This window comes from Pipistrellus kuhlii, unplaced genomic scaffold (assembly GCF_014108245.1).
Source record: "Pipistrellus kuhlii isolate mPipKuh1 unplaced genomic scaffold, mPipKuh1.p scaffold_m20_p_15, whole genome shotgun sequence".
NCBI classification, from domain to species: domain Eukaryota; kingdom Metazoa; phylum Chordata; class Mammalia; order Chiroptera; family Vespertilionidae; genus Pipistrellus; species Pipistrellus kuhlii.
In genome coordinates, this window is record NW_023425460.1 from 5025631 (window position 1) to 5052085 (window position 26455).

Genomic DNA, 26455 nt, shown 5'->3' on the forward strand with positions numbered 1-26455 from the left:
GGCTAACGTTCATTCCAGTGGAAGCACACAAAGCAAAATCAGCAAAGGGAGAGGTGTGTGGGGCGAAGTCCAGTGGACACCAGTGCAGGTCCCAGCACACGCTCGGGGCCAGCACAGGTGGAGTGGTGTTAGGGAGCTCCTGGGGGCTGGCCCCGGAGGCACTGCTGCCTGCATGTGCTGAGACATCAGACTCCCAGAGAAAGCAGGAGCTCAGCCTGAGCCACGCTGTTCACCTGCGCCAGGCACTGGGAGTCCCTCTTCTCACCCCGGGAAAGTCTGTATCAGTGTAGGGAACTCTTTGCCACCCGGGTTCCCGGGCACCAGCCAGGGTGGACCTGCAGGCAGCCCTTCTAAGGAGGGAAGTGGAGCCTGCTGGGAGCTCCCTTCAGCACACTATTTACCAAATGCTTACGAACGAATGAGTCATCCAGGGTGACTGCAGGGCCATGGAGTCACCTGAGACCATCCCGGGGCCTCCCCTCCCTGGTCAGCAGTTCTACCCCCAGCAGCACCGCGAGGTGAGAGTGCTCAGCACCAGAGCGAAGGCTCTGAAAGGTCCTGCGTTGCAGACACCTGTCTGTGTGCAACCCGGCAATTCCGGAGTCTTCCTCCTGTCAGTCTGTCCTTCCTCCACCGCCCCCCCCCCCCCCCCCCCGACCCCCGGTGAGTGTGACTCTCTGGTCTCAGGTGTTGAAGCACAACGGGTCGTCAGAAATCCTCAGCAAGCTGTACGACACGGCCATGGACAAGCTGGAGGTGGTCAAAAAGGACTATGACGCCCTGCGCAAGAGGTACAGCGAGAAGGTGGCCATCCACAACTCGGACCTGAGCCGCCTGGAGCAGCTGGAGGAGGAGAACCAGCGCCTGCTGAAGCAGACGGACATGCTGACCCAGCAGAGGGACACGGCCATCCAGCTGCAGCACCAGTGCGCCCTCTCCCTGCGGAGGTAGGAGCGAGGCCCCGAGGCGGGAGAGCGGGCCCTGAGGGGGGAGAACGGCCCAAGGGCTAGGCGCACCTTCTTCGCTCTGGGGCCCTGGCCTCTGTGGGCGAGTAGTTCCCTATGAGGCTCCCAGAGGCGTCCGGAGAGTGAGAGCAGCACAGCCATCGTGCTTTTCCAATCAGAAAGTGCTCATCTCCAGGAAACGTTTTCTTGACACTCAGTGTGTCTTGGGAGAAGTTCTTCCTCTCTTGAACAACTTTGGGGTGTTCTGACCGTCTCATTTCCTAGGGCTCCCACAAGCCTCTTCCCTCTGTCAGTCACTTGCCTACCTAATTGCAAAGTTAATTGTCCGAGGCATCAATTCTTCCAGAATTTTTTTTTTAAGTAAGGTATCTCATCCATAGGGAATTGAGCCCTGGTCTCAAACAGTATCCTGTGAAGTACATTTCTGCAGAATCCCTGTTCCCCGGAGTGCTCATTGCTTTCTTAGGGAAAGTGTTGTCTGGATAGAAACGGTTTTGGAATTGCCAAGTTCCATACAGACACGGGTGTCTGCAATGCGGGGCTTCTCAGAGCGTTCTTGCTGGTCCTGAGCACTAGACAGAATGCAGTATTTTCCAAACATAAGTCACCCAAGAACATCTTTTTTCCCTTCTTTTTAATGAGCACTACATGGGATGGGTGTTCTCAGAACACACTTTCGGAAATGCCACTCTAGATCCGCAGGCTTTTAACTTGCAGGGTTGCCTGGCTTGGAAGGGCTGAGCTCTGCCCTCACACTAACCTGGAGCCTCTGGGCCAGCCCCCTCCATCTCCTTATTGTCTGTATTTGTAAAGGAGGTGGTGGGATGAAATGACTGATAGACCACTTTTATCTCTCATATGCTGTGATTCCAGCATTAAAATAATGTCGCTGACTGTGGGAGACATTTGCTGCTGTTCCCAGTAGAGCAGGGACATGAAGTCCTCAGTTCAACTTTCGGTTTTAGTAACAGGCTAAGAAACATTCCCGGGCCCGGGCACTGCTGCTCCGTGACTTCCCTCCTGGGGGTGCGGAGAGTGACCTCACTCAGAACTTCATGCTTGACTGTCCTGCAACAACAGAGCTGACCGGGCAGGTCTCCGCCCCCTCTCCCCCAACCCCCATGTCCTGGCTGCCTTTCTCCCCAGGTTCGAGGCGATCCACCATGAGCTGAACAAGGCCACGGCCCAGAACAAGGACCTGCAGTGGGAGATGGAGCTGCTGCAGTCGGAGCTGACGGAGATGAGGAGCACGCAGGCGAAGACCGCCAAGGAGTCGGAGAAGTACAAGGAGGAGCGGGACGCGGTGTACAGCGAGTACAAGCTCATCATGAGCGAGCGCGACCAGGTCATCTCCGAGCTGGACAAGCTGCAGACCGAAGTGGAGCTGGCCGAGTCCAAGCTCAAGAGCAGCACGTCGGAGAAGAAGGCAGCCAGCGAGGAGATGGAGGCCCTGCGGCAGGTAGGTGGCTGGGCGCCGGCCTCCCGGACTCTGGGACGGCGGCGAGGGAGGAAGGGCCGCGGCGCGCACGGTGTCCAGCTAGCAGCCAGCTAGCAGAAGCTCAGAGCAAAGAGCTTCTCCTCTTAGGCCTGCGTGCTGGCTGGGTCACGGGCGCTGCCCAGGAAGTGGCTGCACTTGCTGTACTTAGTCCCTGGCTCTAGTCTGTGCTACAGGGATGCCAGGGGAGGTCCGGCCATGGCCCCAGCCTCCACCCCTCCCAGTGTAGGAAGCAAGTCAGGTGACATGGCCAGACACGCGTGTGTCCCATGCACAGACACTCATCATGGGCCAGTCTTGTGCTGAAGGCCAGCAGGTATCTCGAAGAGTAGTTGCTCGTGAAGAAGGAAGTTCCCAAGGCCAACTTTCCAAAGCCGTGGATGCCTTTGGCCTCGTGAGCCAGAAGAGCACCCTCAGGGCTCCTTTCTCCTGGCATCAGAGGGGTCTGCTCATTTGGGGGCAGCGGCGCCTGCTGGGAAGATGGTCTAAGAGGCTGTGCCAGAGGCCCTTCTGCAGTCTTGCTTCCTGGGGGACAGGCCTCCGGGATTGGGGCCCGGGGCTCGCCAGCATTAGAGTGAGACCACTCAGCCTGAGTGCTGAGGGATGAGTCCGTGTGGACCCTTTTCATCCTGCCTTCTGGCCCCGCGGCTTCATCGCTGACACCCCTCACCCCAAGTGTGGATGTGTCCTGCCCGCTTCCTGATTTGAGGTTCCTTTCCCATCCTGCGGGTGGGTCAGTGAGTGGTTCTGTTTAGACCTGCTGAACTTGACCATAGCAGACTTTCTCCCGTGGGAATGCCTCTCCATTCTACTTTCCTGTCTAGTGTATTGAAGCTTGGGAGCATTGGTAGGAGATGGCGGACATTGGGTTGTGGGATCCAGAGCCCCTGGACCCAGCGCGAGGCAGGGCTGATGCCTGAGGCGTGGCCAGGGCCCTGTGAGGCTTTCTGTGAGCAGAGGCATCTCCTGATGCCCAGGCAGTGCGGGGGCCATGGATGCCAGGGGCACAGGCCCTGTGCTTGGAGTGGGCCTTCTCAGTCATGTGACCTCTTCTATTTCGTGGCCTCAGTTTCCTCCTCTGCAAAATGGGAATGATAATGGATAGTGTCTACCTCAGGGGGCTGTGACAAGCACATGACTTAACATTGAAAACGTACTTAGATCAGTGCCCGCACGAAGCAGGAATGATTTGAACCTTTACTATTAAGATGATTATTAGCTACTCTGTCAGGAACCCCATGAAAGTGCCCTGGAGGCAAAAATGGGGCAACTAATGGCAATTTCACATCAAGGGAGTGAGACGGTTTCTAAACCGTCGAGGTGAAAGCCGTTGTGAAAAGGAGGGTTTACTTCGATGAGTTTTTTTTTAAAAGGATGAAGGAATTTCTAATGAGCAAATAGAATGTACTAGAACATGGTAATTGTCCTGGAAAAATTATCAACTCCTGGTTTTCACACTCCAGCATCTGAGAATGTAATGGTTGGGGAAAATGTTGTTATCAAACAAGGAAAACAAAGTGATGAAGAGGATGTCTTCGGAGATGACTGAGCCAGTCAGTCACTGCACCAGAAAGTCAAGGCTGACGTAGGAGACACATTAGAGATGAGCCTGGAAGAGGACATAGCCACACGGAGGGGCTTTGACACGAGGAGGGTAACCGTTTCCTGTGCAGGAATGTGGGAAGCACCGAGAAGTAGGAAGAGTCGCCGATTTCCGAGTGCCAGCATCTGGTGGTAGCCCGTCCCCCCACTGCGTGCCCTCCAGCCCGGAGCCCGGCTCCGGCTTCGCAGGGGGCATTGGCTGGGTGTCAAGTCTGCCTGTCAGCTGAGGCAGGAATCTTTTCCAGGCACCGATCCAGCCAGCAGGCAGGAGAGCCTCCGCCCCCACTCCCACCGGCAGGTTCCACAGCTGAAGCCCTCGATTCCTCCTCTGCTCTGTGTGGCTTCTCTGAGACCACGTCCCGCTCCCCCAAGTGGGCCGGGCCAGGTCTGTGGCTGGGCCATTTTGGCCCTAAGATGTGGATGGGTGGGAGGCTCTTAATCTCCCCAGGGCCTGACGGGACCCCAGACCTGCCGGTGTGGGCTCTGCCCCAGGCCTTTCTCCTTGGCCTTAGGTTGAGGTGGGGTGAGTGTCCTGTGAAAGCCAGCCGTCCCTTCCTTAGCCTGTCGCCCCAAGGTCACCGGGGTGGCCAGAGGACACCATGCGTGTGGTACGTGTGCAGGGTGAGATCGGCATGCTGTGGAGGAAGAAGCACAGGGGCAAGAATCTCGGGGACCTGGGGTGTGGGCTCAGCTCCCCCAGATGGAGCAGTCACTTCCTGGAACCCTGAGATTCCTCATTGGTGTAATCGGGGCTCAGACAAGGGACCTCAGCTCCCATTCTGTTGCCCTTTTAAAGATCCCTATTCCTTCTCTCACCTCAATAAAACCAGGTATTGTGCTTCCGGTGTTTCGCAGAAGGAATCAGTGTTTTGGAGGTGTTATCATTTTGGAGACTAACAAGGATAGCCCCAGCAGAAGGAAGGGGAGATGGGGGAGAAGTGAGGAGAATAGGTGCTGCCTGATTCCCTGGCATTGGTCTCTCTGCCTCTACCTCCAGCCTTCAGCTTGAGATGCTTATCCAGGGCCAAAAAGAAAGACCTTTCACTGAAACCACATGTTAACACGTTTCAAATAGTAAACTATGTTAATATAAAACACTGAGTAAAATATAAATTTAAGAAAAAACATTATTAGACCTAAAACACATTACAATAAATTCATGCTAGAGTTAATAAAAAAAAAAAAAGATTTTTTTTTTAAATATATCAAACTAAACAAGTACTCAGCACTTGCATAAAAGTGGGGGAAATAAAAACGGAAATCATCTGGCATGACTTGATCCTGGGGAGTGTCTCAGCAGAGCGTGACCTGTCACTCTCTTGAGTTAAGGTGTTATTCTTGTGTAACTCCCCCCCACCCCGGGCTCCTCCTGACTCTGGACGTGAGAGACGAGGGGGAGTTAGAAGCCGACTGCACGCATTTCCCTCTGTCTCCGTCATCCTTGTCTCTTGGCTGACCTGGCGAGGTCTCCAGGGGTGTTTTCCTCGTTGGCGTGTTGCTGTCTACTGTGGGCCGGGGAAGCCTCATGTGTGCTCGTCTTCCTCACACTTGTCGCTCTGAGGCGCAGAGTCCAGGTGGAGATGCAGGGTCTGCTCCTCTCGGTCTTGTTTGTGTTTTGCCCGTGAGCAGGAGGCCTGGGAGCGAGAGTAGGAGCAGACACTTGCTTTATCGCTTCCCCGTGTTTTCTAAGGATCAGAGGCACAGGGAGCTTGCTGTATGAGCTCTTTGAAGGGATTTGAATTTTAACGGAGTATGTAACGCTCTGGGGAGGCGTCAAGACGCAAGTGCTTCCGATTTCAGCTTTTAAATCGAACTGAGATGCACAGGCCCTCACCAGCACAACTGCTGCCTGTTCGGATGGGAGAGGAACCCAGGATGTCAGGGTGCAAAAACCAGCACACAGAAACAGTGCTGCGGCCAGAGTCGGACATGACCCTGACCAGAACCTCCACCCTTCACTGCAGTTGGGCCTTGCTTCTTTATGTTTTGTCACAGGAGCACTTTGTTTTTTATTTTTGTTAAAATTTTTTTTGTATGTATGTATGTATATATGTATTTCAGAGAGGAAGGGAGAGAGAAAGATCAATGATGGGAGTGAATCATTGATCAGCTGCCTCCTGCACGCCCTCACGGGGGATGGAGCCTGCAACCCAGGCATGTGTCCTGATCAGGAATCGAACTGTGACTTCCTGGTTCCTAGGTTGATGCTCAAACAGTGAGCCTCCCGGGCGGGGCTCACAGGGGCACTGAGAGCCACGTGGTGGCTCCCTGTGAGATACAAGCCCGTAAGTGGCAGGGTGGAGCCTGGAGCGAGCCCTCCAGGGGAGATGGTCCCTGAGCCACTTATTCTTGGCTGAGAGAGACAGGGGTTCGAGTTCAGGCATTGTGCAGAGTGGTGAGAGTTTGGACTTAGACTAATGTTACTAGGGTCAGAGCATGGCTGGGGTGCAAGGTCACTGGGAGATGGGGGTACAGCAGGGGGGTGTATGGATGGGACCCCAATATCCCCCTCCATCCGGCTCCCGGGAGTTCAGCCCTGCCCCAGCCCCCGTCAGTCGGATGGTACTTCTGAGCCAGATGCCCAGTACCCTCCTCCTCTGCCGGCCCCTCGTCCCCACCAGATCAAAGACACAGTGGCCATCGACGCCGGGAGAGCCAACAAGGAGGCAGAGACCCTGCGGAAGCAGTGCAAGGCTCTGTGCCAGGAGCTGAAGGAAGCCCTCCAAGAGGCGGACGTGGCCAAGTGCCGGCGGGACTGGGCCTTCCAGGAGCGGGACAAGATCGTGGCCGAGCGGGACAGTATCCGGTACGGTGCCCTGGGCGGTGTGGGCTCAGGCCCCCCTGGCACACTGGGTCTGTGGGGGGGCGGGGGGAGGGGCGCAGTCACTCGCCACGGGTCCAGGGAAGGTGAGAGTGGCTGGGCTCTTCCCTTCTCACCCCGGGCGACGCCCCACTCGCCTCAGAGCATTAGCATGTCCACGTGTCTCTGCTCGATTGCACTTCGCCCCAGACCCCGTCCCAGTGCACTGAGACCCTGCGGGGTGGCCCGAGACCAGGCTGGTTTCTCGGGGGGCTGCTGATGACACAGTCAGAACTGCGTTCTCCCAGGAAATATTAATGGGCACCTACTATGAGCCAGGATCTTAGTCCCTTGAGTGAGGAGATCCTGGGAGACAGCTCAGAGCTCCCAGGTGGGGTGATGCCTGTGGGCGCCACGGGCAGCTCTGCCAGCCAGGGCACAGGGGAAGGAGGATGCGTGAACGGAATCCAGGGCCCTGAGGGGGCAGCAGGGCACTGGGCAGGGGGAGCAGATGGGGAGGTTTCCCCAGAAAGCACGGAATCCGAGCGAGAATGCAAGCATGAGTGGGATTTTCCCACAGGGGACGGGCTTTGTGGCCTGAGCGACCATCATCAGCAAAGGTGTAATGATGAGGCAGGAGGGACGTGGGTATGACTGAGCAGGTCTCGCCCTTCGTGTTGGAGCAGGCAGCTGACAGTGTCCTGGGGGCAGTTGTAAGGGCTTAAAAAGAGGTGGGAGTGGGTTCCGGTGGAGGGAGCGCCAGGAGAGGCTGGGGTGGGGTGTTGGTAATGACTGTCATTGAGAGTTTTGGAAAGACCCCTGGTGGCCTTTTGAAGGAGAGGCTGATGTCCATGCAGGCTGGCCAGGCGGTGAGGGTTCAGGGTTGGAGACTTGGGGCCATGGAGGGGGTTCCAGATCTCAGGATCCTTCCATTGGCAGGTGTGATGCCAGAGGTGGCTCAGAGCAAAGACTCCCTGTTTCCACACCGCCTGTCCTCGCTTCCTCTCTGAGGAGCCGAGCCAGTCCTGAGGTCCTGGCGGCCACATGTCCGTTAGCGGAGCTGTCCCGCCTGCACCTGCGCAGAGCTGTCTGGCCGTGGGGTGGGGGCAGCTCTGAGAGGCCTCTTGTGGGTTGTTGGGCATCTGGTCGGTGCTGGGCACAGGGCCTGCTTGGTGGGTTGGGGGAGGGTAGTGGAACCCAGTGCTTGTTGCCGAATAACTGGGGTAGGGGGGGTCTCTTCTCCGGGGTCCTCATGTCGCCTCTGCCCCTCCGTGGGGCTGGCCTTTGATGGCCCCACTCCAAACTCTCAAACATTCCTGTGCCTCTGGGGTGAGGCAGGCGCCTGGGTGTTCACCTCAGGCCGTGGGTCCTGCATCCCTTATCCCTAATGCTGACCTTACCCCGTGCCCTCTGCCAGGACGCTCTGCGACAACCTGAGGCGGGAGCGGGACCGGGCTGTGACTGAGCTGGCAGAGGCCCTGCGCAGCCTGGACGACACTCGCAAGCAGAAGAACGACGTCAGCCGGGAGCTCAAGGAGCTCAAGTACGCGGGGGCGGGCGCCTGCCCGGGCTGCGTGTGTACCTGGGGGTGACGTGCCCACCCTCCGCTCAGGGCAGGGCCTGGCCATCTGTTCCTTCTCTCTGCCTTACTCTGTCAATCTGTAGAATGGGTTCAAATGCTGCCTCCACGTGCAGTGTTAATTAGAAATTCTTAGACCAGCCGAGAAGGTGGCAGTGGCCCTTTGGTGAGGACATGGAAGTGTGCGCTGTGAGCAAAAGCGTATGGGAAGGAAGGGGCTGCTCCAGGGCAGCCCAGCCGGGCACAGGCGAGCATGAATAGTTTATTCCCTCCCTCTTTCATCAGCTGAACCCGCTCTGGGTCAGGCCTGTGGGGCTCACAGCACACAGAAGGAGATGGACCACAGGCAGGCCCATCAGAGAGACAAGTACAAAGGAACACAGTGATGACGGTGGTGGTGGTGGTGGTTTGCAGGCGATTGTGACCACCACTCACAGTCTGTTCGCTGTGTTACTCGATGCCCATCTGGAGGAGACTGTTTGGAATGGAAGATTACCTCCCTCTGTGACAGCAGAGCTCCCAGGGTGTTGTTTAAGGCTTGGTGACGCTAAGCAATAGATTGAAAATACAAATATCAAAGTTTAACAAGAGAAATTGCAGCCCTAACCGGTTTGGGTCAGTGGCTTGTGGACTGAAAGGTCTCAGGTTTGATCTCAGTCAAGGGCATGTATCTTGGTTGTGGGCACATCCCCAGTAGGAGGTGTGCAGGAGGCAGCTGGTCGATGTTTCTCTCCCATCGATGTTTCTAGCTCTCTATCCCTCTCCCTTCCTCTCTGTAAAAAAAAAAAAAAAAATAATAAAATATATTGGTGTCCGGGGGGGGGGGGGGGGGGGAGAGAGAGAGAGAGAGAGAGAGAGAGAGAGAGAGAGAGAGAGAAAGAAAGAAAGAAAGAGAAAGAGAGAGAGATTGCAGAGCCCAGGAGCCGTCACGGCAGCCCAGGATCAGATTCTGGTTGAGGAGCAGTGGCTCGGTCTGTGCCAGGAGCTTCCCAGGGATGGAGGCGAGAGGCAGGGGCATGGGAGTGTGCCAGCCCTGCTCGCTGACCTGTGCCCTTCTGCAGGGCGTGCAGCTTCCCCTTCCCATCAGTGACATCTAACAAGACGAGCACTTCATTCATTAGATAGAAACCTGGAACTCTGGGCCCTGAGTGCTCTAAGGAAAACCTCAGAGGTTGCAAAGCGACAGTCTCTCCAGGGACTAGCAAGTGATGGAATCGAATTAAGGTGCAGCCTAGACCCCCTGGGGCTTCAATGCAGGAGGAGGTTTCCATTTTCCTGGTGCCAGGTTGCCTGGACCATCTGAAGAAGTCAGCCTCCTTTGCTTGTTCAGCATGTTTGTAGTTGCACTTCCTTTCCTCTGATTCTCTCACCGGGGTGCTGGTGATAGGGTTCTAGCTGCTGCACAGGAAGCCCCCAGCCTGCAGGAGCAGCAGGTGCCCAGTGGGAGTGGGGAGAGGAGTGCAGTCACATCCAGTGCCCGGTTTCAGGCTGCACAGCGGTGGGCTGGGCTGGGGCGTGGCCAGTGAAGGCTGAGTGACATTCTAGAGCTGGCCAATGAGAGCACAGCCCAGCCAAGGTGTGGACCAGGAGCTGTTCACCAGGGCAGGAAACAAAGACGGGTCCAGAGTCAGCCAGGAACTCCCCCGGACAGGGCCAGTGAACTGGGAAGGTGGTCTGGGCCTAGGTTTTAGGAAGAAGGGCATTATATGCAAGTGATAGGACAAGGTTTCTGACTCCTTTTTTCCCTCTTACCTGGATCTTTCTGAGAGCTTAAGTTTTTATTTTGATCAAGTCCAATTTATTGATTAAATTTTTTATTTTTATTTTCAATGGATTATGTTATATCTAAGAACCCTTAACCTAGTTTTAGATCTTGAAGATTTTCCTTTTGTACTTTTCTTCTAAAAGTTTTATAGTTTATTTAAATAAAGAGAGGAAGGGAGAGGGAGAGGGAGATGGGAACATCAGTGATAAGAATCATTGATCGGCTACCTCCTGCATGCCCTCTAGTGGGAATTGAGCCCACAACCTGGACATGTGCCCTGACTGGTAAACAGTCTGTGGCCTCCTGAGCCACACTAGCCTGGCTATAATTTATTTTTTTACCTATAAATCTGTGATGCATTTTGAGTTAATTTTTAAGTAAAGTATGGTGTTCAGGTTGAGATTCTTTTTTTTTTTTTTCTTCTATGATGTTCAGTGGCTCCATCATTAGTTGAAGGCTCTCCTTCCTCTGTTCCCTTACGACTGCACCTTTGGTACTTGGTGGTGCTGTTTCTGGATCCTGCCTTCTGTTTCATTGATCTGGTGCCTCTCTTCCTGGCGGTACCCCTCAGCCTTAAATATGTAGCTGTAGAAAAACTCTTAAATTGGAGTAGAGCGGTTTTTCTCACCTAATTCTTCATTTTCTAAATGAGTTTAGCTGCTCCGCTTTTTTTGCCTTTCCCTATAAACGTTAGAGTTGTCTTGTCTGTACCTATGAAAATGTCTTGCTGGCATTTTCATAGAACTGCATGAAACTTCTAGATAAATGTGAGAAGAATTTCTGAGTCTTTTTTTTTTTTAAATAATTTATCTTTTAAAAAACATATATATTTTATTGATTTTTTCTACAGAGAGGAAGAGAGAGGGATAGAGAGTTAGAAACATCGATGAGAGAGAATCATTGACCAGCTGCCTCCTGCACACCTGCCACTGGGGATGTGCCCACAACCAAGGCACATGCCTTTGACTGGAATCGAACCTGGGACCTTTCAGTCCGCAGACCTACGCTCTATCCACTGAGCCAAACTGGTCTCGGCAAATTTCTGAATCTTTCAAAAAAAAGTATAAAACCCATTGAAATCCAAGAAGCCTGGGCCTGGCGTTGAGGTTTGTTGGGCAGCTGGCGTGAAGGACGAGATGATAGCCCATTGGTGGTCCCTGGTTTCCAAGCTGTGACTTGGAGGGCTGTTTGGCCTCTCACAGGGCTGTGGCCATGGTTTCCTGTCTTTGCAGGGAGCAGATGGAATCCCAGCTGGAAAAGGAGGCCCGATTCCGGCAGCTGATGGCCCACAGCTCCCACGACTCGGCCATCGACACGGATTCCATGGAGTGGGAGACAGAAGTTGTGGAGTTTGAAAGGGAGACGGTGAGCTTCCTTCATGTCTTTTCTGCCCGTTCTCCTGACAGGAAGACTTGGGATGCCCTCTCGCAGTGTCCCCAGTGTCCCAATGGCTAGTTCGGAGGTTCAGCTTTTCCTCCTGGGGCGCACATGCATCCTTCCCTGCACTTGCTTCAGTTGGGTCACAGCAGATGGTTCCTGAGTTGCGTGGCGGATGCTGACACGGCACACAGAACAGAGAGGGAGGAGCAGGGCCCCCAGGGGTAATGCTGGTGGCGATGTGTGTCTGAGTAGCTGAGAGGGGTGGGTGGTAGCAGCTCAGAGGCGCTGCTGGGGGCCTGAATGCCCTGTCAATCATGGCGAAGGTGCACTCCCACAGTGGAGGGAGTGGCTTGGGGTTTATGGCCACGTGTTTCTCATCATTGCTTTGTAAAGTGTGCGGCTGCTGCTGCTGTCTCGACAGGAGGACGTTGACTTGAAGGCACTGGGGTTCGATATGGCGGAAGGTGTGAACGAGCCGTGTTTGCCCGGGGACTGCGGCATATTTGTCACTAAGGTGGACAAAGGGAGCATTGCAGACGGCCGCTTACGGTAAGAGTTGAGGAAGCCCAAGTTCTGAGGGAAGTTGGGGAGGGTGAGGCCCTCCTGGCTTAGTGGAAGGCCCCACAGAGCCAGGTGGCAGTTAAATTAATGCACCCCGATTGCGTTTCTGGGTAGAAAAGGGCTCATGCCATGTGTGAGAGCGTATGATGTGCATTGCATGCTCATTCCATGAAATACCAATGATGAGAAAATAGTGCTGACTGCTCATTGCTGGTTTAAGTATCCTATATAATAAAAGACTAATATGCAAATCTACTGAACGGTGGAACCACGGGTTGCTATGACTTGACTGACCACCAGGGGGCAGACACTCAATGCAGGATCTGCCCCCTAGTGGACAGTGCACTCCCACAGGGAGAGCGGCACTCAGCCAGAAGCTGAGCTCACAGCTGGCTAGTGCAGCGGCGATGGTGGGAGCCTCTTCTGTCTCCTCAGCAGCACAAAGGATGTCCAACTGAAAGCTTAAGCTAGTTAGTCAGACATCCCCCAAGGACTCCCAGACTGCTAGAGGGCACAGGCTGAGCTGAGGCCCTGAGTGCACATATTTTGGGCACCGGGCCTCTAGTTTAAAATAATTCAATAATCTCTACAATCCTATGAGGTAGGTGCTACCCCATGGTACAGATGGAGACACTGACGCCGTGAGGGTTAGGTCACTCAGGTGATAGGTGGCGGAGCCAGGCCTTGAACCCAGGCAGTCTAGCTCCAGCACCTGTGAGTTTAACCGTCCGGCCATCCTGGAAGGGGAGCTCTTTCTGAGTGTGTATGTGGGGCACCTGCTTTCTGATGTTCAGCTCCCCAGGTGGGCACAGTTGAGCAGCCCCCCGGCCCCAAGGCCTGCATGGGCACTGAGCGTGCTGCCCTCCGCAGGGTCAATGACTGGCTGCTGAGGATCAACGACGTGGACCTCATCAACAAGGACAAGAAGCAGGCCCTCAAGGCGCTCCTCCACGGGGAGGGGGCCATCAACATGGTCGTGCGGCGGAGGAAGTCCCTGGGCGGCAAGGTGGTCACGCCCCTGCACATCAGCCTGAGTGGACAGAAAGGTAGCGGCCGGTGGCCCGGGCAGGGGCCTCCGATGGCAGGGGCCCCTCCTTGTGTTTCGGGTGCACTGCATTCCAGGGCTGAGGTGCTGATGCTGCTTGAGTGCAGCCCGTGTGCTCCCCACCACGTGGGGCCTCTGGGTCCTGAGTCCTGCTTGTCTGAGGCACTCCCCAGAGCACACGCCCCTGAGCTCATGGGTGGTCTGGCCTGGGGGGCGCTGGGATGGACAGACGCTTTGTAAGAGCGTCTCCCAAAGATGAGGCGGGACAGCCAGGGTCCATCCGGTTGGGTGGGGTTAACTGGGGACGCCTGTGGTTGACAGACAGCGGCATCAGCCTGGAGAATGGCGTGTATGCTGCCGCCGTGGTGCCCGGAAGCCCCGCCGCCAAAGAGGGGTCTCTTGCCGTGGGGGACAGGATCGTGGCGGTAAGTCTCCGGGGTGGGCTGTCCGTCCGCGGCATGTAGAGACAGATCCAAATTTGGGAGGTGTGAACAAGATGTAATGGACACAGTTTTTACATTTGCCTTTTTCTTTAAATGCGAACAGTTAAATGTCTCCCCCCCTCCCCCTTTCTAATAGTATGTTTCTATTTACTGTAGAAAATTCAGAAGTTCAGAAAAGGTTTAGGAAGGAATAGATAACCTTGGTTAACATTTTCACTGTATTTCTCTACAACCTTTATTCTATATGTGAATGCCTAGAGAGGCCAATTTAAAGAAATCAGTTTTTAGAAATCTTTTTTCTTTAATATTTTATCCATTTCTTCTAAAATGTATTTATTTTTATTATCAAAGTAAGACTCTTTTGTGGTAAAATAATCAAGCAATACCGAAGGGTGTGATGTGGTGGTCCCCTCCTCCCTGTGATCTAGCTCCTGAAGCACCTCTGCCCCCTTTTGGAGATGCGCCCCCAGCCAGACCACAGGGCTCATGCCGATCTGTGTGCACAGAGGGGGGCTTTTGGGTTTTGTTTGCTTTTTACGATACGATAATGGAATCATCTCATGTTAGCTGCAGTTTGCCATCGTGGATATCTTTCCAAGTCGATCCTTACTGGTTTTGTCCCCACCTCGTGGTGGTTTAAATTATCCCACAACTGATGGACTTAGGAGTTGTTCTCAGTTGCTGCCATTGCAAATAGCCCTGCATGGACGTCACCTGTGTGCAGCAGCCACCATTGGAAGACGTAGCAGATCCCTGTGACCACACCCACAGTGCCGTGTGGGGTCTGAGTCATAGAGCATGCACGCTTGGTCTTTGTAGTAACTCTTCAAAAGTGAAGGCATGTGTGCGTGAGCATGACACCCCCCCAAATCCAGGCCTGTGACCAGCACAGTGGCAGCAGGATCTCCTCCAGTTCTGGACGCCCCACCCATCAGTTCCCATGGCAACCATGGTTAACAACTCACTATGTTTTCTTTCAGAAATGTTCAAAATATGGGTATCTCTCTCACACACACACACATACACACACAAAACCAGATGGGATCATCGCAGGCCTAGCCGCTAGCCGTGTTTTGTTTGTGACGCATGCCCTGCGCTTCTTCCTTGCCGTGTCGGGGTCCTTGCAGGAGCTGCAGGCTCCTTAGCAGCTGTTAGCTGCGGCCTCGGCGGAAACTTGGGGCGTCTTTGCCTTTACAAGCTGTGCTGCTTGGCACCTACTGCATCCTTCCTTCCACGACCCCATGGCTCCTCCCCACAAACCCCCAGAGAGTGTGGGCTGTCCCTAGGGCAGGGAACTGCTGGTCAGATAAGCATTTAATGTTTGGTATGATCCTCCCTGCACCCCCTCAGGCCCAGGCCTTTCCACCCCACCTGCAGTGTGTGTGGGAGCTCCTTACCTCATGTCTTTGCTGGAGTTTTTCAGATTTGGAGGGCTCCAGACATTAAAAGCAACATGGCCATTGTGGAAAAATTTCAAGATATGGGAAATTTATAAAGAAAAGACAACCAAAGGAATCCACCACTCTAATCCCTCTGCATGTTTTTTTAAACTTTTGGCCTTGAAATAATTATAATTCAGTTAAAATATTTCATAATGAATATTAAAAAAGTAGTATAGGAAGGTTCCTATATACTCTTCACCTAGTTTCCCTAATGGTTATATCTTACATAGCTGTAATATTAAAAGCAGGTAGTTGACAGTACAGTGTGTGTATTTAATTCTATGTCACTTGATCATGTTTAGGTAACCAAAACAAAACAAAAAAAAACAAGACAGAACTGTTCCACCACCACACTCTCCCTCGTGTTACCTGTTACCCCTCTATAGTGACACCCACACCTGCTCCCTCATTCAGAAACCCTGGCAACTAGTTTGCTCTCCATCTCTATACCTCTGTCACCTTGAGAATGGTAGATGAGTAGAATGGTACAGTGTGTGGTTGGCTGTTCTGCCCCGCACGGGGCTGTGTTCCTTCCCACTGCTGGGTGTCATGTTCCCGGTGTGGGTGCAGCCTGGCCTGACTGTTTGCCTGTTGCTCATACACTTCTAAGATTGGAGCACATCCGAGAGGGATGTGGACAGAAGTTCAAGCAGAAGCAGTGGTGGTGTGTCTTTGTGAACAATGGCGAAACTTCATCTCACGTGGTACTTTCTAGTTTACAGAGGCCTTCCGCACCATGGCTGCGTTTTCCAGTCTCCTCCCTGCCCCTGGGGGACTCATGTGACTATCTTTCAATTTGTGCTCGAAGGCATTCTGAACCAGGGTCCAGCCTTACACAGCAGGAAGCTGGCTCTGGCCAGTTGTCCCCGCAACCTTGGTGTCTTGGTCCTAGTCAGACACACATCTTCTTGTAGAATGCTCTCAAGGCTGTGTGGTCCATGGCCACGGAAGCCCCTTACCTGGATTCCTCAGGCCTTATGGGCAGGGCTGTCTCCTCCGCCAGCTGCAGACTTGGGGACCATACAGAACCAGGCCCACTGTCCTGGCTGCGGGCCTGACAGGTTCTCTGTTTGGCCCTAGATCAATGGCATCGCACTGGACAACAAGTCTCTGAATGAGTGTGAGTCTCTGCTGCGCAGCTGCCAGGACTCCCTGACCCTCTCCCTCCTGAAGGTAAGGGTCCCGCCCTTCCGTCCTTGCTCTCGAAGTCCCAGCTCCACTCCTCTGTGTCACTCGGAAAAGGGGTATTGATTTATGAAGTGCAGCGAGTGCATGAACCCTGACCAGAATATGGTTTAAAAACAAAAATTAAAAACTATGAGGGCATTTTGGGGGTAGTGGGGTACATTTGGATCTAGATTGAATAATTAATTGATCCTAAGGAATTGTAGATTTTCATGGGAGCAATGACAGTATTGGGGTCACAGAGGAGAATGACCTTCGTTTTGGGAAGTACGTGATAAAGTTGTTAGGGATGACATATATTGTAACTTTCAGATGTTCTGCAATATTGACAGATATAGGAATATTGTCGAATCTAAATGGTGGGTTTATGAGTATTCATTGTACTTTTCTATCAACTCTTCTACATAATTGAAAAGATTAATAGAAAATTGGAAAAATAGGCCCATCTACTTCATTAAGCCAAGTTTTAAGAATTTATTTTATAATAATAGACTTTTTGGGGAGTAGTTTACGTTTATAGGAAAGGTGAACTAGTGTAGAGAATTCTCATATTTCTCTGCTTCCCCTGTTAGTAACATCTTGCATTAGTGGGGTACATGTGGCACGATGCTAACACACCAAAGTCCACAGTTTACACGAGGACTTACTCTAGGTGCCGTACGTTCTGTGGGTTTAGACAAATGTACACGGACTTGTGTCCCCCACTGCAGTACCACACAGCTGGCTTCACCGTGACGAAGCCACTCCGGGCTGCACCGTCCACCCCTTTCTCTCGTCCTGACCCTGGAGACCATTGATCTTTTCACCGTCTCCATCATTCTGTGTTTTCTAGAATGTCTTCTCGTTGGAAGGTAGCCTTCCCAGATTGGCTTCTTTCACATAATGATACGCATTTAAGTTTCCTACGTTTCTTTTCGCGGCTTGATAGCTCATCTCTTTTATTGCTGAGTGATATTCCATTACGTGAATACTAAAAGAGACGTATTGTTAATAATGAGTCTTCCTTTTACTCAGTCATATTAAAAAGGATGCAGGGCATTCATTATACAGGTGATTTCAGAAAGTGCTCAAAGTCAAGAGCACGTACGGCTCTCCTGTGGGTCCCAGTGAGCAGGGCGGTGAGAAAGCCTCCGGTCAGGGAGAGGGTGTGTGTGTGTGTGTGTGTGTGTGTGTGTGTGATCGTGTATGTGAGATGGATGTGTGTGTGTGTGTGTGTGTGTGTGTGATCGTGTATGTGAGATGGATGTGTATGTGTGTGTATGTGTGTGTGTGTGTGCCTGCTACCCCTCCCCCCATGCACGTACACGTGTCTGCTTTCTGGGGTGTGGGCCCATTTCTGGCCGTTGCTCTACCTGCAGGGGCAGTTTCAGTGGTGACGCCAGGTTCTGTTGTCTTTTTCTCTCTTTCTCATCGCTCCGTGGTCCCTACACATAGGTGTTCCCTCAGAGCACCTCCTGGAGTGGCCAGAACATCTTCGAAAACATCAAGGACTCGGATAAGATGCTGAGTTTCCGAGCCCACGGCCCGGAGGTCCAGGCTCAGAATAAGCGGAACCTGATGCAGCACAACAACTCCACGCAGACGGACATCTTCTGCACCGACAGGCCGGACGACAGGAAGGAGCCAGGCCCCCCTGGCGGCGGCAGCTCCTTCCTGCACAAGCCGTTCCCGGGGGGGCCCTTCCCAGCCACCCCCCACACGTGTCCCAGCGCCTCCGATCGCAGCCTGAGCTCCTTCCGCTCAGATGCCTCCGGGGAGCGCGGCTACGGGCTGGGGGACGTGTGTGCCCGGCGGCCACTGCTGCCCTTCGAGTCGGAAGCTGGCTCCTGCGGGGCCACGGAGGCTCCCCCGGACAAGGCCGAGCCCGAGGGCGCCCACAGCGGCGGGACCTGGCCCAAGGCCGTGCTCAGCTCTGCGGTGGCGCCCGAGAAGCTCTCTGTTTACAAGAAGCCAAAGCAAAGGAAGTCCATCTTCGACCCCAACACTTTCAAACGCCCCCAGACACCCCCCAAAATAGACTACCTGCTCCCCGGCCCTGGGCCTGCGCATTCCCCCCAGCCCTCCAAGAGGATGGGGCCTCTGACGCCCCCAAAACCTCCCAGGAGGAGTGACTCCATTAAGTTCCAGCACCGGCTAGAAACCAGCTCCGAATCCGAGGCCACCCTGGTGGGCAGCTCCCCGTCCACCAGCCCCCCCAGTGCCCTGCCCCGCGACCTGGACCCCGGGGAACCCATGCACGCCTCGCCCCCTCGCAAGACCAGGGTCCGCATTGCTTCCAGCTACTACCCCGAGGCAGACGGGGACTCCTCCTACCTGCCCGCCAAGAAGTCCTGTGATGAGGACCTTACCTCCCAGAAGGTGGACGAGCAAGGGCAGAAGCGTCGCCGGCCAAAGTCTGCGCCCAGCTTCCGGCCGAAGCTCGCGCCCGTGGTGATCCCCACTCAGTTCCTGGAGGTAGGGCAGCGCCGGGTGGAGGGTCAGGGTAGGAGGGGTAGCTGGCCATCGCCTTGTGCTTGGCCCTGGCTCCTTGGCTCTGAGCGTCTACCTGAGGGAGCAGAGGGAGGCAGGTGGATGCTCGTGGGAGCAGCCTTCCTTTGCAGAGTCCCGTAGATGTGCACATTCCTGGGGACATGACACCCAAGAGAGAAACACATGCCTGGGTGTAGCATTAAATGTGCTTGTTCAGCGAGAAGCTTTTGAAACTGTACAGCAAAACCAGGTGACATGGACCGGCCTGGAGGGGTTGCACAGAGACTCTTAGCTGGCAGCAGGGCAGGCCGGTGGTCACGGCGGGGGTGCGGCCATTTCTGGAAGGGAGAGCTGCTGTGAGCGGGACAGGTTCGTGCGGCTGCAGACGGAGCCTCCCTGGCTCTGGTGCACGGTCCACCTGTGCACACACAGCCTGCTTATTGGAAAGCACAGGACCTTCCTCTGTGGTTTTCTTCCAGAGCATTTTTGAAGGCAGTTCTTCCCCCCAGGTGCATAAGGCGACTTGAATGAGCAAGGACGTCTCCTGACCGTCACTTTGTGTCCACGTGGGAGGAGCTAGCGTGGAAGGGACAGAGTTGCTTGTAAACACCTGTGGGTTTCCCTGTCTCCAGCCACTCCCTCTTGCCTCTGGTTCTGCAGGAGCAGAAGTGGGTCTCGGCCAGTGGAGAAGTCTCCCCAGAGCTCCCGGAGTGGTCCCCTTACTCACCAGGGCACTCCAGCCGGCACAGCAACCCCCCCCTCTACCCCGGCAAGGCATCTGTGGGTGAGTCAGTGGGGCAGGGCCGGGCGGGGGAGGGCTTGGTGGCCCCGGAGCCTCGCAGTGCCCGGGTCAGTGGAGGGGCGGTCATTTTAAGGGGCAGCTGTGTATCCTCAGCCCAGAGGTCCACAGAGCGAGCAGGTGCTGACCTGTCGGGGTGATGTTAGTCAGTGTCAGTGACATTTCCTGGCTTTGCAGAGTGCTTTCTCCCATAGCAACAGGCCTGGGCAACAGGAAGCAGCAGAGAGAAAGGCTCGCACAGCTGTGGGCTGGCTGGGTGCTCTGGGGAGCTGGGTCTCACCCTGCCCATTTCTAGGCACCGTTCCCCGGAGCATGACCCCGAGCACCACTGTGAGCTCCATCCTGAGGAACCCCATCTACACCGTGCGCAGCCACAGGCTTGGCCCGTGCAGCTCTCCGCCCGTCCCCAGAGAGGTCGGCCCCCAGGTTTTGCATCCCAGGTACGTGAAGTCCCCCACACCTCCTTGCACCCCCGCCACCCAAGCCTACCCGGACACACAGCCACCGGGGCACGGAGAGGCTCACGGACACAGGTTTCCTGGCCCATCTGGAAGGGGCTGGTTTCAGCAGCGCCTTGACCCCAGGGAAAGTGGTTCACCAACGTGGAGCTCTAGAAGGTGTTTAAGGAAAGGTGATGGTGATGGTAGCCAGTGCTCCGTTGCTCATTGTCAGGCACTGTGCTCAGACCTTTGTAAGTATCATCTCAATTGCCACAGCAACCCTAGGTGCTAAGGACTATTGTATCTCTGCTTTTTTTTTTTTTTTTTTTAATATAATTTTATTGACTTTTTACAGAGAGGAGGGGAGAGGGATAGAGAGCTAGAAACATCGATGAGAGAGAAACATCGATCAGCCGCCTCCTGCACCCCCCCCCACTGGGGATGTGCTCACAACCAGGATACATGCTCTTGATCGGAATCAAACCTGGGACCCTTCAGTCCGCAGGCCGATGCTCTATCCACTGAGCCAAACCAGTTTCGGTGTGTCTCTGGTTTATATAGATGAGGAAATAGCCAGAAAAAATGGTCACTTTTGTTTGTTCGTTCATTCATTCACTCATTTCACAAGTTTTTATTGAGCACCTACTGCATGCCATGGACTGTTCCAGTTCCAGGGGGATGCAGTGGAGAACTAAATAGACAAGCTTCTACTCGTGGCGTTTGTTTTCACGTGTGGGAGGCAGATAGGAAACTTGAACAGAGCGATACCACATGGTGCCGAGTAGCTCTGAAAACCGTAAAACAAGGCGATGAGCTGGCCTGAGTTGGAGGCCAGTGAGAGTTAGATTGGATGGTGGGGAGCCGCTTGGTGGGAGGATGGTGCTGTGGGCCAGCTGCGCAGGACATGGGCCGAGTCCCTGGGAAGGAGGGCTGTGGGTGCTGTGCCTGGGCACCTGACAGCAGTGTGATGGGCTCTCGGGACAGGGTGGGGGAGCCAGACAAAGGGAGAGTGGGTCAGAGGTGAGCCCAGGTCACAGGGCACCAACTGTGCAGCCACAGTACAGAGTCGGAGTCTTACTGGGAGTGCAGTGGAAACCATTGGAGGGATTTAAGGCAGGAAGAGATGTGGTCTCATGATGCTGAGAGAAAGGCCATCATTGGGCCTGACACGGAAGATGCCTGGGCTCTCTGCCCTCTGACTTCCCAGGCCTGTTCTCCTGGGGAAAAGTCCTGGTCCCTCCCCAGGGCCCTCTGCCCACTCCTGGGCACCCCCTCCTCAGGATTCAGAGCCCGTTTTCCCTGTAGAAGCCCTTCCTCCAGAGAACCCGACCCCGCTGAGGCAGAGGTGGGTGGGCCGCTCCTGCTCCATTTGTGCGGCCCTCTCTCCCTCGCGCAGGCCCTCGTGGCTGTGCCGCTGGCATGGCTGCGGGCAGGCTGCTGTCTCCAGTTGACAGCCAGCAGCTTCCAGGCCTCCTCCTGCCAGCCCGGGGAGGGAGGCCTTGCTGCCTGTCTCTGTGTTCCTCCCAGGGGCTGCCTCCAGTCCTGGCCCCTCACCCGTCTGGTTCTCCCACAGTGCCCAGCACCAGGGACGCCTGAGCCTGGACCTGAGCCACAGGGCCTGTGGCGACTACTCGGAGATGCGAGCCTCCCACGGGTCCAACTCGCTGCCCTCCAGCGCCCGCCTCGGTAACTGTGCCGCTCGAGCCTTGTCAGTGGCAGCCCCGGCCTGTCCGTCTCCTCCTGCAGCATCCCGCCCGCCTCCTGATGGCCTCTCCGTGGCGCCTCCCCTCCTGGCCCAGGGCGGCTCTGACCCGCACTGTCTGTTGTGCTCTTCGCTTTCCTAGAGGCCATGCGATTGTTCCTGGCAGCCCCTTGGCCCAGGAGCCCTGCTCCTGCTCCTGAGCTTGTTGGTCATCCGGGGGGGGGGGGGGGGTAATCTGTAGTGCTCTTTACTTACGTGGATGCAGCCCCGAGCGGAGGCTGGCACTGGCTTGTGTGGCGGTGTCCAGGCTGTGAGAGCAGGGGATGCTAGTCAGAGTCTCGCAGAATGCTTTCTCTCCGTAGCGGCCTGGGAAATAGGAAGCCCCTGTTCCGAGCGGAAGTGAGGTTCATGTGAGTCTGTCTGGGAGCAGGCTGGGCCCACACAGTTCATCCAGACACTGGGCGTTCGGTGGCTGCTTTTCTCGCCTGAGCCACATGCAGGCCCCTCGGGGATCAGTGGCAGGGCCCTGCTTTGCATTTTGCTGTGGCCACAGAGGGTGAGGGTAGTGTTGACTCTCGGGCCTAAAGTTCTGTCCCCCGTGGAACCCAGGGTCTTCAAGCAACTTGCAGTTCAAGGCCGAGCGCATTAAAATCCCATCCACACCAAGATACCCCCGGTCCATTGTGGGCTCCGACAGAGGTGAGGCCTTCCCAGCATGCCTTCCCCTGCTGTTCCCGCTGTGCCCCCAGCAGAGTGTCTGCCAGGGCTGTGGCTGCCTTCTCAGTCCAGCCAGTTTGTAAACACGGAGTCTGGCTCAGCCCGGCCATGTGGGTGGGGGTGGAAGGGCCCTGTGGAGCCCGCGTCTTAAGTCCAGGCCACGAGCGGTGGCCGCGGTGGTGTGGGGCCACGTGTCTGGATCGTGTCTCCCTCTGGGTCTTGGCTGCTGGAGAGCCGATGTGCAAGATCGAGCCCTGTGTTACTTCCACACCTTTCTTGGCAGGTTCATTGTCGCACTCTGAATGCAGCACCCCCCCGCAGTCACCCCTCAACATCGACACCCTGTCCTCTTGTAGCCAGTCCCAGACCTCAGCCTCCACGCTGCCTAGAATCGCAGTCAACCCCGTGGCCCTCGGGGAGCGGAGAAAAGACAGGTGAGCATGACCTGGGCGTCCGTGCTGGGCACAGTGACGGGTAGCACATCCCGAAATGGGCCAGAGCTGTCGAGGGAAGGCTCCTGGCAAGAGCAGGGGGAGGTGGAGTTCTGACTGAGTGGACCCCCGGCCAAGGCCACCCTGAGTGGGTCACCCAGCACTCCCTGGCATGTTGTCCCAGTAGCCTGTCCTCTCAGCCATGCATGTCCTTGGTATTGTCCCATGTCAGTAAGTCCTGGCATCGTTTGTTAGGCTTCGTGGCGTCTATTGTATGGCTGTGACGATTCAGTTGCCTGCTCTTTATTGAGATAGATGTGTTGATTGGAGATGGGACAGAGGAAAGGGTATTCAGGGGGACTGAGGATGCCTGGGCCAGAGACTCACCCTGCCACACCCGCAGGCCGGCCTAGGCCTCGATACCACCCCCCTCGGCTGGGGTGTGAGGAGGGTGTTGGAATGGTTGCTCACTAAGTGTTTTTTGTTAATCCTCACCCGAGGGTATTGTTCCACTGATTTTTTAGGGAGAATGGGGGAGAGAGGGAAAGACAGAGAGAAATATCGATGTGAGAGAAACACATCGATTGGTTGCCTCCTGCATGAGCCCCGACCAGAGCCTGTAGGACTACTCGGAGATGCGAGCCCTACACCAAGGTTCGTGCCCTTGACTTGAATCGAACCCGGGACCCTTCAGTCTGTAGGCTGATGCTCTGTCCACTGAGTCAGACCAGTGAGGGCATCACTAAGGGTTCTTAAAACTAAACTGCCTGGGACTCTAACACATGTTGAGTCTCAAAGTGATGGAGGGTGCGGGCCTGGGACTCACGCGTCTGAGCCGGAGGGTGGAGGAAAGCATTGCAGAGCAGGTGAGTCTGGGAGGGGAGAACTCTTTGGGCAAGAGAGAAGAGACCAGGCAGGAAGGATTTTATGTCGGCACCAGGGAGATCACTGCACCTCAGGGGGCAGGGTGCGTGGCTCAGGGCCTGCCCTCCGCCCGCCCTTCTTCACCTCATGGACCCACATGGACCACCCCCACCCACCTGCTGGAGGGCAGCCCCAGGGGATGGCTCTCCTACTGGTCCCACCTCGGCCCCTGGCCAAGATTTTGTCCTGAAAGGGAGAGCTCCGGGCAGTGTGAAGCGCAGTCACGTGGCTGTCTTTCTGTCTTGTATTCCAGGAGTCTGTGGTTGTCCTCCCGCTCCGAGCATCCCTCTCCTTTCTAACCTCTCGCACCTTCCAGATGCCAGCAGCACAGATCCCTCCTGAGACTGCCCGTGGCTGCCCGGCCCAGGTCCTCCTCCCTGAGGAGTCTGAGGTTGGCCGACTGGAGGCCCCGCCGAGCCCCTGGGGCCCTTGGCACATGGTCAGCTCCCCCGGGGCCTGCGAGTGCATGGCTGCGGCCTTGCTCTGCGCCTCCCGGAGGCTCCCTTTTCAATGGCGCGGGTTTGCAATAGCTTAATTTCCATGGTCATCTCACCTCACCCTGCGTTCCGATAAATACAGACACGGACACTTTATGTGTCTCTTCTTGGGTGAATGTCATCCCAGAAGACTTTCTCTTCCTCCGAAGGCATCTTTAGACCCCACTGGGGGGTTGTAATTTGCACATTCTCACGTGAAAACCATTGTACTTTTCTCCCGCGTAGACTAGCATTTACTAGTACATTCAGACGGATCTGTCTTTGTGTCTTTGTGTCTGGGTGCTCCCATATCATTTGGGTGTTGTGTTGGGGTAGCATGAGGTTGCAGGGATGGGTATCGCTGTCATAAAAAAGGTGGGCCATCATGTTCTCATCTGGCTGTGTCCACGTAGGAGCGCCTGGCGCTCCCCGGCCCTGTCTGTGTAGCTGATTGCATGCCTCGCCTCAGGTCCTCCCCAGACCCTTCCTTCGGGTCCCAGCCCCCAGAATCCTTGTCTCTCGTCCCAGGCCCTACATGGAGGAGCCGCGCCACGTCAAGCTGCAGAAGGGCTCGGAGCCCCTGGGCATCTCCATCGTGAGTGGAGAGAAGGGTGGGGTCTATGTCTCCAAGGTGACCGGGGGCAGCATCGCTCACCAGGCTGGCCTGGAGTATGGTGACCAGCTACTTGAGGTGAGTGGGAGCCTCCCCGCCGTGGAGAAGCGGTGCCCCCGTGTCCCCGTCCTGCCACGTCACCGCTCGCTCTGGGTGTTTGTTCCCTAGTTCAATGGCATAAACCTGCGGAGTGCCACGGAGCAGCAGGCTCGGCTCATCATCGGGCAGCAGTGCGACACCATCACCATCCTGGCCCAGTACAACCCACACATGCACCAGCTCAGCAGCCACTCCCGGTCCAGGTAAGGCCTGGCCTCTGATGGCCGTCTGGGTGTGCAGGTGCACGGCTCCCCCCTGGAGACCGGGGCATTCTGCTGCCCCACGGGGAGAGTTGCCTAGACGGGGGATTTTGGAAAAAGGACCCATAAGAAGGAAGATGCCTCCTCCTGAAATAGGGTGTGGGAAGGGATGGCTGGGTCCCCCAGTGCTGCAGGAGGCCCACACTTGGGGGTGTGGTGGCTGGGGGGGTTCACACCCAGAGCCCCTGTCCACGAGCATGCACTGCCTGTGTTTGCCCTCCTGCTGTGGGTTGCAGGGAAGAGGAGGGGAGGAAATGCCCCTGCCACCCAGCACTGCACAGAGGGGACGAGATGTGCAGTGTTGAGGAGCCTGGTCCCTGTTGCCCCCGGAGATGGAGTGGCTCCGGCTGCTGAAGGCTGCATGCCGCTCCTTATTCTTCCTGTCCTGTGTCCTCAGCTCCCACCTGGACCCTGCCAGCACCCACTCCACCCTCCAGGGCAGCAGTGCTACAGTCCCGGAGCACCCCTCGGGCATTGACCCGCTGATGGAGCAGGACGAGGGCCCTGGCACCCCCCCGACCAAGCAGAGCGCCCCCAGTTCCAGGTCAGCAAATGTGCGCCGTGAGCCCTCCTCCTGTGCGCCTCAGTGGGTCGTTGTCATGGCCTGAGCACATGCATCCTCTAGGGGCGCGGGCACTGGACAGGCTGTCACCGTGCTGCAGACGGCACAGCAAGCCGGCAGGATCTGGGTGGGGGGCACACCGTTCCTCTTTCCCCTCCTCCTCACTGCCCTTTCTTCTTTACTCGTTTCTCTTGTACGTATTAGGGGGGCAGTGCAGGCTGTGAGGGCGCCGTCAGGAGTGTGGCAGGAGTGGTGGAAGCTGGGTCACATGTTCAGGATGAGCAGGCGTTAGGTGTGCAAAGGGTGGGCATGGACAGCAATCAGGAGGAGCGGCCAGCCTTGCTGTGGGCAGGAGGAGGCGGGCACACATGGGAGCTGGAGGGGCCACGGGGACAGGCCGCCCGGGCCAGGGCAGGCAGCCCTGCGTGGAACCGTTCCCTGTCATGGTGGGGCCTCAGCCATGCCCGGCCTCGCTCAGCGTGAGGCCATCTCCGTGGCCTCGGCACCGGGTCTGTCACGTTGGGACCATCCTGCAGCACATTGTCATCGCCTGGCTTCCCCACTGAGGTCCCTGTCCTCGGGCTCCACCCCGCCCCCTGTCCCACGCTCTGTCTGTTGCCAGCACCTTAGTCTCCCTCACAGCTCCAAGGGTTCCTCGGTAGCACGGGGCCCTCTCTGTGGGTCAGCGCCGTCCCTGGGTC

The 26455-nt window shown here is 55.8% G+C and overlaps 1 protein-coding gene across 6 annotated transcripts in view; it reads left to right on the top strand.

The window, feature by feature from the left end:
* The window catches only part of DLG5 (discs large MAGUK scaffold protein 5), a 109073-nt gene that overhangs the window by 70629 nt on the left and 11989 nt on the right, over positions 1-26455 (top strand). For 2 of the 6 annotated variants that reach the window (XM_045581691.1, XM_045581693.1), the window contains 19 exons: positions 688-947; positions 2112-2424; positions 6684-6868; positions 8280-8405; positions 11409-11571; positions 12008-12135; positions 13018-13193; positions 13514-13617; positions 16158-16250; positions 17697-18716; positions 19392-19515; positions 19826-19970; positions 21544-21656; positions 22282-22371; positions 22673-22823; positions 24061-24135; positions 24749-24911; positions 25002-25135; positions 25590-25736. In XM_045581691.1, coding sequence (XP_045437647.1) covers positions 688-947; positions 2112-2424; positions 6684-6868; positions 8280-8405; positions 11409-11571; positions 12008-12135; positions 13018-13193; positions 13514-13617; positions 16158-16250; positions 17697-18716; positions 19392-19515; positions 19826-19970; positions 21544-21656; positions 22282-22371; positions 22673-22823; positions 24061-24135; positions 24749-24911; positions 25002-25135; positions 25590-25736 — 3710 coding nt within the window. The remainder of the gene's footprint in view (positions 1-687; positions 948-2111; positions 2425-6683; positions 6869-8279; positions 8406-11408; positions 11572-12007; positions 12136-13017; positions 13194-13513; positions 13618-16157; positions 16251-17696; positions 18717-19391; positions 19516-19825; positions 19971-21543; positions 21657-22281; positions 22372-22672; positions 22824-24060; positions 24136-24748; positions 24912-25001; positions 25136-25589; positions 25737-26455) is intronic. The other 4 variants (XM_036438106.2, XM_036438107.2, XM_036438103.2 and 1 more) reach the window with 3 other exon arrangements.